Source organism: Buceros rhinoceros, unplaced genomic scaffold, assembly GCF_000710305.1.
Source record: "Buceros rhinoceros silvestris isolate BGI_N320 unplaced genomic scaffold, ASM71030v1 scaffold34337, whole genome shotgun sequence".
Taxonomy (NCBI): domain Eukaryota; kingdom Metazoa; phylum Chordata; class Aves; order Bucerotiformes; family Bucerotidae; genus Buceros; species Buceros rhinoceros.
This window is the reverse complement of record NW_010423421.1, coordinates 19,364-29,510: the sequence shown is the minus strand read 5'-3', so window position 1 is coordinate 29,510 and position 10,147 is coordinate 19,364. Positions and strand designations below refer to the sequence as shown.

Below are 10,147 nucleotides of genomic sequence, written 5' to 3'. Positions count from 1 at the left end.
TCGCTTTCATTAATAGTTGGCAAAAGTAACATTAACGGCTCCTCACAAAATCACGAAGTGGCGTATCGAGCCATCAGAGTAATAATCAGAGTAATAAAAGGTAAGTGGAGCCCAGTGGTTTAACTACAGTCTATTATCTGCTACTGCTGACAAAGAAATACATCATGACTTTGAAAGGAACAGGCGCGTCTCTCACGCTCAGGTGGTGAGTTCTGTCTGCACATCACCAGTGTGGGCAGACGCGGAAAAGCTCACCTCTGTGCTCTGCCTGATTGTCACATAATTCTGCTGTCATCTTTAGAAATCCATACGATTACGACAGCACCTTTTCCACAGTTCACACTTGTGGATATAAAAACAAATAAAACACTATTTTGTTTTAATTTGAGATGTTGCTTGATAAGATCATACGAGAAATTATATGACCTACTTGTCTGCCTGTGAAAGGGATGAGCGCTGATCAGTCAGACCCTTTTCTAGCCCAACTCGACCATGTTTATCAAGGTTTGGATTTGCTGCATTAAAGATGACCAGATAGGCGCAGAGAGCTTTCAGAAAGAGGAGCCTGGCAGAACTGACTGGAGGAGAGGGGCGAGGATCCATCCAAAGGATCGGATCCTTTGGAGGAGGATCCATCCAAAGAGATTTGTGAGGGCTGAGTGCAGTCACCGTTGCCGAAGCCTTGTTTGAGATAAAGCAGATCCTGTTTTAGGGACCTGCTCCTGCCTCTTGGTCCGGGACAGCGTGTTTCTTGGTCTAAGCACAGCTGTGACTGAAAAAACAAAGCAGAGAGAGCAGAGACCAAACTCCCCAGAGGAGCCCAGTCGTATTCCTAGTTCTCATCCCGTGCAAACTAAGAACATTAGAGTCAGCAGCTACATATTTTTAATTAAAAATAATCTTTCTCAATGTGTTTATAAATCAGTGTTGTCACTGCAGCATCCCTCCTCGCTGAAGGAGATTGAAGCCCACACTTAACAGTCAACAACTCCGGGGATTTCACCCTCTCCTGCTCTTTTGGAAGGTGACTCATGAAAAAGGATGAAATGAGACAGTACATGGCAAGAGGCAGATGAACATTTTGCACCTAACATCTCATACAGCTTTACAGAGCAGTGTCCTGTGAGGTGGGACCGCAGGACTGAGGTCTCCTGGGCCAAGGAGGGAATTCAGCCCAGCTCTACCACTTCCTAAAATGCACGCCCTGCTCTGAAACTGAGGTGAGGGTCGGTCTCTTTTCCCAAGTAACAAGGGGTAGGACGAGAGAAAATGACCTGAAGTTGTGCCAGGGGAGGTTCAGGTTGGATATTATGAAAAATTTCTTCACTGAAAGTGGTGTTAAGCACTGGAACAGGCTGCCCAGGGCAATGGTTGAATCACCATCCCTGGAAGTATTTAGAAGATGTGTAGATGTTCATCAAGCAGCATTAAGTTTGAGCAGAATGACACTAAAAAACCATAACCTCAGGGCACGTTTTTTCTTTTAAATGGCCCTAAACTGATTTCTTGTCCACCTCACCTTTGAACAGATCTGAGAAATAACTGATTATGATATGAATATTAGTATGTTTACTATTTATAGAGTATTGTTTATGAACATAACGTAATTTAATCCTAGAATACATGAGAACAAGATATTAATTTTCTTCATGAGGGGACTGAAGTCAGCAAGGTTCACTAACACCCCACCATACCCTGCCAAGCAAGGACTGTGTCTCTTCAAAGTCTAACAGAATGTTTATTCGTACCCTCAGATTGTCTCCTACTTAACTCACCTTCTGAACAGAAGTGTTTAACACACATCTTCGCAATCCACTGCAGTGCTAGCTACTCACTCTGAAAACCTTTCCACAGAGCAGAGCACTAGAAAATCACCGACGACACTCGTGAGATACTTCAAGGGATTACGAGAGAAAAGCGAGCAGAAGGACAAGCAGTAAACTAGAGCAAGGGTGATGTAATATCCATAGAGATACTGATGCCCTCTGCCCTGCCAGCTTTTCCTCAAGAGGAGTGGAGGGTCAGCAACTGCATTCTATTAATTTCTTTGCTACTCATCACCCAAATATTACCCGATACAACAGCTATGATACATAAATTGTAATTTGTACTTCTAAAAAAAGGTGGGGTTTTTTGCGGTACTTGAGCACCTTTTATATCCGAATGCTAATTATTTTTCTATTGTGTATACTTGTATTTACTTGAGCCCATTTCCTCCTTCCATGGACAGCCTTCAAGCTGGCAGGCAAGGGAGTGAACAACAGGGCGCCTCTGGCCACAGACTCTCTCCGTTTGTACAGGAGGATCGTTTCCAGCCAGTGCCGAGACTTCAATTCTCCAGCCAAGACAATATCGTTAGTTACAAAGCCACCAGCTCTTGGCCAGCCACCACACTGGTAACAAGGCGGCTTCCCTGTCACCGAGGGCAGCTGAATCTAGAAACCCTACCAGAACAAACCGCTGATGTCCAACGCCTCCACAGCAGCACCACGAACGTCTGCACAACATGCAGGTCGTTACTGCAGTGCCGTTAACGAGGATGTGTTTGGACTACACGCTCCTGCAGGTAGCGTGAGTTGTCATGAGAGGAGAAGCGAGCTTCAGTTCCACACACTGCAGCGCCAACAATACGGGTGGCACGGGCGAGCTAGAGGCAGAACTTGGTTGCCCAGTCCCAGGTACCTCCTGTCATCTAAAGCACCCTTGCACATGCTGCCTGGCCTCCAGCGTGAGGTCAAACACACCAACTGGTGGGAAACCGACACACCCTCAGGGGCTGGGTGCAATTAACTGATGCTTAGACTTCTACATTTTTCCTGAAATTACTTAAATCACAGACGTTTCCTCTCTGCATTATATTTTAGTTGAAAACTGCCAGGTTTTCTTAGGAATAGTTACTGAGCTATTCATAATTCACACAAATAAGGAGAACTAAAATCAAATAGTTCACTGTATTGTAAATAAAATCCTGCAAAATGTTCTTTGTGTATTTTAAGCCTGAGGTAGTCTGTTTCCTATGGTATAAACTTTTCAAAATTTATTTCACATGGACCTTCTTCTCTATTTAACATGGATTTAAAAATTATCTCCATATGCAAAGTATTACTAATTTATCCTTCATGCTACTAGTATGGTTTAAATCACAATTTTAATAAATTAATTTGAAGCAAAGCAGGCATGGATCTCCTCTCACTTCTATTAATTTTACACTGAAATAACCTCACTGACTTTAATGGATTTGCTTTTGAGTCGGACTCCAGCGTAAGAAAGAAACAGGCAACGCGTCTTTTTCATTATCTGCTAAAAAAACCAGTTATGCCATTAATATCGGATGAGTCAGAATAGATGTTTTAGCATAACGATTTTAACTGGCGTATGGATGATTTTTACTCACTTTGAGCAGAGATAGACCTTTTCCACATCAGTTAACAATTACGCAGTGTTTCCTATCTTTGTTAAACACGCTTTTCTATTAAAGTTTAGCATCCCTTGGGCAAACAATAATTATTTGATATGGTTTACTGGTTAAACAAAGTTGTAATTTCAATTAGGTTAAAAAGTAAAAAACTTAAGATAAGACCCTCGGGCGTAAACAAAATTTATTAACGCACTTATTAGAACTTAACTTTGGCTTTGAAACACTAATTGTGTAGTTATTACCACATCTGTAGTTTTGCGTGGTGAAGTAATATGAATATATCTACTCAAATTAAGACCTTGAGATTTCAGAGGACCAACAATTAGCAGAAGTTAAACATGATAGTTGCAATCCAGTTGTTAAAAATATTAAAAATGTGTTTGAAAACAAGTTACAGGATAATTTCGGTATTTCCTCTGATGGTCTCTTCCACGTAAAGAGAGAGCACACCCTGATGCATCTGTTTTGATGCAACCTCATGCCTGGAAAATGAAGGTGACTTTATCAGGTCACATGAAAGACGATGGCTTTTCACGTGATAACTTCGTCATCTTTGTGAACGAGTACTTTGGTGCTCTGAAGAAACAGCCTAAGACAAACCTGTCTTTTGGCAGATAACATTTGAAATACATCACAAATACCATCCTGTGACGCGTGTGCTACACGCGGAGCAGTACAGTGGCTTTTACTTTGAAAGAGAAAACCACATAAAAAGAGCAAAGACATCTAAAGAAGTTGTCACAAATAAATCTCAATACTACTCAGACTGGAATATCCAGAGTTTTTTCAGCCTCAGTTAACAGAGTGCACTGGAAACATTAAATATTTCAGAAAAAAATGCACCAGTACCATTCCAATCAGTAATGGTTTTAAAAGAAAATACAGATTAGAGACGTATATACATATTTATACAGACATATGATTATTTTGCTGTTAAAAGCTCTCACAGATGATTAGAAAAGGCTGGAATATCGTCAGATTTCTATTTCCCAATAAGGTAAAACCAGGATGTTTGTTCACACACAATCATGTATTTTAAAATGCTATTTTTAACGCGCTTTTCCCGTGCCTATTTGGGCATTTCTTCAACAATTACAAACCTGTGACTCGAAGTTTATCGGTGCCAATTACAACCTCGTTTTCATCGACTGTAAAAAGTGGCTTGCCGTCCTTTGAGTAGATCTGAAATTCCTGACCGAGGAATTCTACCATTTTAGGACCTGCAAAGCACAGTAGAACAATGGAATCATTACACCAGCTCTCTTCTAGATAATTAGAGATAATAATCATTACATCAGCTTTCCGTATTCTACCTAAGTTGCTAATAATTTGAACTGTGGTTTAATAGTTTGGCGACTCGTTTAAGTACGTAAAGGATCACGCTGCTCTCAGATATTCTCATGGCAGTGGCCCTGTAAGTACTGAAATTGGATAAGTGTATTTACACAGTCTAATTTGTTGTTCAAAACTGTGCCTGCAGTCATGCTTTCAAGTTGGGTTTCCAGGGAACTTAGGAAATCCCTCACGGATTGATCAGGACAAACATTCATGTTCTTGGTGTTGAAACTGCTAAGATCCTTTGATCAGTATGAGTCTATCATCCTTTTTTTTTTAACATAGAAACTAATTATCAAAGTCTTTGCAGCATCATCCCTTTTGATTAGGGAGGCTCAAATGCTTTAAAATTACAAACATCCCATGTACGAGCAAAACCCTCAGCTCTTCGTAACAAACGCCGCTTTAGCTCCACATATCTAACAAATAAACATTTTCTCATCTTCTTAGAAGAGTTTCAAAAAGCTACAAGAGTATCGTAATTGGATCTGGTACTCCAAAAATTAAAATAATCACGTGCAAGAGAGACTTTACGTATTACCCGATCCTAAATTCAGTAAAACATCCTGTTCCACAGTCCTGGCGTGGAGGTGGAGATAAATCAAACTCTTAACATTCCCCCTTCGAACAACCTGATCAATTAAAAATTCACATCACGTAAGTCTGAATGTCTATTTGATAGAGTCATCACCTCAATGTTCGGAATTAAAATTACAGAGGACGATCAAAGCAGTTAAGACTCCTTTCCAGCAATTTTTAATAAAGGTAATTAAGAGACTGTCTATGGGACCGAGAGGCACCGAGCTGCTCTCTTCCCAGGAAGGACCTGTCTCACCGTGACTGCTCCCATAAACGTTAAATAATTTCCAGGCAGTAATTCCCAACAGAAACGGGATTTTTCTTTTATTAGAACTTGTGTTAAAATGACATTAGGTGAGGGATGATTGATACTGCTAAGAAATACATTCAGGTGTTTCCGCAAATCCGCGCAGCAGCTGCTGCGAGCAATGCTACCACAAGGTTCCACACGAACTGCTCCCTGCTTCACTCAGCAGGTCCACGGGTTGCCTCTAACTGCCCACCAAGCACAGAAGGGTTAGAGAAGCCGTAGCGACCTAAACCAGGGCAACCATTTCAAGGCATAAACCCCCCTATTGATTCTGTTTGAAAGCGCTCAGGTCAGAGGGCTAAACTCTGCGGCACATTACACTCTGACGGACACGTGCACCCCGGCACAGCGTCACTGATCTCAGATTTGCTCTTCTTGAAAGCACGTGACTTTATTTCTGAGAAGCATATTGCAAAAAGTGAGCTCAGGAAATGTCTTCTTTCAGTGAAAAGGTGTTAAACAGTCTGGTTTTTGTTCGTTTTTTTTTTTTCCCCCAGCAAAATGAGCAGTTCTGGGTAAGTGAGGCAAGGATGGACCCGTACCAATGCTTTCCTAGAAAACCTTGGTTAAGGTGCGGTATGGTTAAGTGATGAAACTGCTCATTTGTGTGGTGCAGGTAGATCCTTGTTTGTGCACAGAAGGAGGGCTGACTAAACTGGCTGTTCTCGGCTTTACTGGTGCTGCAGGGGCCAGTTCCTCACCTTCCCGTTCATCCAGCACCAGGATCACAGTGCTTGGCTGGTGTGGGAAACACCGGTTGAAGCCTCTGCTGCCTTGACGTGAACCGGGTGGGTGATTCAGGCACGCTAAGGGTACCCGTTTGTGCTGGCAGGGATTTAGCAGTGATCCTTGGTCTCTTTCGTTGAAGGTGCTTTACACCTTATAGAAAAGGTCTGTGTTTCCTCCACAAGGGAGGAACCCAAGTCTCCAGCTTCCAGGGTCAACACTGGCTGCAGGACTGCTGGATAAGGGTTGTACCACCCAACCCCTGTCCTCCAGTCCTCACTCTAAAAACCTGCTGGATTCCATCAGGGGATGCTTACTCCTCCTTCCTCCCTAGGCTCTCACAAGGTGAAGTATTTTTATTTTCAGTGCTGTCAGTATTTCAGTAGGTCCAGCGTACCGGCCACAAATGTTTCCATAGAGCTATAGAAAACTTACTGATTAAAAGAATTAATAATTGAGTGAAGATCTCGAAGACTTACATTTTACCTATACGTACTGTGAAATAAAGCAGGTGCCCCAAGAGCTTCCACAGATTCAATTCTAAGCTGTGAGGTTTCACAGCGTGGATAATCTTTAAAATACTAATTAGAAGGTGCTCTAGGTATATTCGTGTTGTGCCTGTGAATAACAGGCAGCCGTATCTTGAAAAGACTCAGAAATAAATAGATAACATTAATTTGTATATAACTGTTCAGTATTTAGACGTGATCACAGGAGAATAATGTGATGCAGATATTGTATGTTTAGAGGGAGTGCTATCTACTGATTTCCTCGGTCCAAAGGCAGTCATCGTTGAAAATAAACTGCTGGGCCTCAACAGTGGCACTTCCGCTCTTTCCTTCTCGGCACCTTGGTAGTCACACAAGCTTTCATTGATTAAAAAAAAAGGGATTTGAAAGAACTAGAGAAGCATGACATGATTTGCACCAGACCTAGTTCGATCTCTTCTAGGAGTACATTTACCTTCTCGATTTGCTAATTTGCTGGATCTATTTCACCAGCAATCTTGTCAAATAAAGTGTTTTCATGTTTCTCATAGCAAGAACAGGAAAGACCTGAGTCAAACAGCATGGATTGATTAGTGAAAATTTACACCTTTTACACAATTTATCACTATTGCCAAAAAACGTACAGATTTTTATTAATTGGATTGTTATGAAGGGTAGGTTAATTCACAGAGAGATGTGACATCACCGAAGAAAAGAGTTAGAAGGCTAGGAGCTGCTTTCACTGTTTGAATTTCGGATGAACATTTACACACTACACAGCGACCTCCCAGGCAGCGTCCTGGGCGAGGGGCTCTGTCTCCCAGCCGGGCTGGAGGATGCTCCCCGTGCTGGGGGCGGTGGGTTAGCTGAGGGCTGTGCCATGCCATCTGCCCCGGGGGCGGGCTGCGGGTCCCCGCCTGCTTTGGTTGCTAGCGCAGATGTAGTCGATCCCTACCGGCTAAACACTTTCCTTCCTACCTCAGATGCTTCTGGGGATGCTGGAGTGACTCACCAAGGTGTTCAGTGACTTTTACTGCAGAAGCAAAGTTTGCTGCCAATTGCTCTTTTTTTTTTTTTCCTGAGCAATAGTTAGAATTTAAACTAACTATTTAATTGAATTTCACACGTAGAGGGCAGTTAGACAGAGTCTAAGGTGGGTGTATTGTGAACTACGCTCACTACATTTTAAAGCTAGGCTTTAAACCTCTGCAAGCACTGAGAGCCCTCACTGCACATTGTATCCTTCCCAAAGGAGTCCTAACTGGTGGCTCTTTAAAACCACAACTCATGGCCTTGCCCATGGTTGGTCTGCATCCAGATTTCTGTCCTTTCCATCTTGGTCCTTGCACACGTGAATAAATCTTTAACAAGAACTTTTAAGCCCATATTTTTCTCAACACACATGCCCCAGTAGAGTGGGACAAGGGCTGTCCTATAGATAATCCTCATTATCAAAAATTGGAATGGGTAATACCTGATGAATTTTAAATCTTTAGAGGGAATAGTAGGGTAAAAAAAATTCAAGGATACATTTTATTCATGCTAGAGACGAGACATCTCAGTATATATGGAACAAATCTCAAAAAGCAATAATAGACTTTTAAAGAAATGGGAATAAATTTATGTAACCAAAAATAGACATGAATTTATCTTAGTAGTATTTTACAACACGCATGCAGTAGCTACATTGCAATAACACTAATTGTATTGTGATCCCAGTAAGATTAATTTTCAGCTCACAAACAGCAGCCAAATCCAGTATCTGAAACTTCCATCTCCTAATTCTTTAATGCATTTTGTTTACAGCACTATAATTATACTTGCTGATAAAATTGTACAATTAAAAATGTCCCATGACCAAATGCAGGTTTCAGGGATCTGTTCTCCCAGTGCTGACAGAGATGTCACAGGAATTCCCAGGCCGATCAGTTATCCTTGCTAATCAGGCTGACCAATAATTGCCCGTTGTTTCTTTACACTTCCTTAACACATACAGTTCTGATACAACCTCATATGTGACGTCACGTCACATCACATCACTTAATTCTTGACTCTGAGGATGCCACTTTAAACGATGAAAATTTTTTCTAAAAACAGTTGCCCCGTTGCCTGCAAAGGAGCACTCTGCTAAGCACTCTGCCTTTGTCTTTCCCCTCCTCACTCTTGACTCCCTTCGGTGGTTTTCCAGGGAGGGAAGGTCTTTTGCTTAGCGACTCCATTTCAGCTGAAATTCCTTTCTGCTGTTAACCAACTCCTGAATTCCAGGCCAGTACAAATGGAGAAGACAAGATGGCAAAGAAACTTGTATCAAAACTAGGGCCTGCCATAAAACACATGTCCACAAGCGCTTCATGTCCGTGAAACCGGTGACTTGTAGGCAGTCTTCAAATCTGGTTAGTTCTGCCAAGTACTAAGCGCTTTCCGAGTGTCCTTAGATCCTTCAGGAGAAAAGGCTTTTCAACACTGAGGTTATATATTTAGTTTCAGACCTTTTCTGTCTCTCTTCTGCTACCCGTCATTTCTGATAACCTGTGGCACCCTTCTCCTACCATCCAGAACCACTGAGGTGGTGAACATAAGCCAAAATCCTGAGTGCTTTGGGGTATTGCTATGCAATTGCATTTTTCTGGTTATTTTTTATTATATTAAAGCACCTTACTTAAAATAAGATCTTATTAAAAGTGTATTAAGAATGTAATACTCCTACGGAGTCAGTTCTAGTTCCACAAGTAACACGATACCAATAAACGTAAAGCCATTACTTTCAGAAGCATAAAATAAGTCAGATTTTCATACGGTTGGGTGTGGAGATACCTGCTGGTCTTTTATGAGAACAGATGCATTATTACAGAAAACATGCAGCATATTGCATATATATATATATAAAATGTCCATATAATACATCTCTCATCACCTTGAAAAATATTTTTAATACATTGATGGAACACTTGATGTACTTGTTTCCTCTTTTCCTCTCAGTTCTCCTTTTATGCAACTGATGCAGCAGTTATGCCCTCTCAGATCAAAGAGAAGATGCTTTACTGTCAGCACTTCTTAGACTTTGTTGTTAATTTTTTAAATAATTTGAAACCCTGTATGCAGAGAGGACAGCTGACCCGCATCTCTAATCCCTGAGAAAATACTTTCACCACTATCTTCCGTACAATGGGTAATTCCTTCTTCCTCCAATTATTATTATTTTTGTTTAAAAAAGAAAGCCATGAGTGTGTTTTCACAGGATGAATCCCAGCAGTGTGTTTCAGGAGTATTCAGGATCAGGAGTATTCCTGC

At 41.4% G+C, this 10,147-nt stretch overlaps 1 protein-coding gene across 1 annotated transcript in view; it reads right to left on the bottom strand.

Moving 5' to 3' along the window:
• The window catches only part of LOC104497194 (gamma-sarcoglycan-like), a gene marked incomplete at its 3' end in the record, with an annotated part of 28,865 nt that overhangs the window by 4,283 nt on the left and 14,435 nt on the right, over positions 1-10,147 (bottom strand). The window contains exon 5 of the mRNA XM_010140414.1: positions 4,519-4,638. Within this exon, the coding sequence (XP_010138716.1) occupies positions 4,519-4,638 (120 nt within the window). The remainder of the gene's footprint in view (positions 1-4,518; positions 4,639-10,147) is intronic.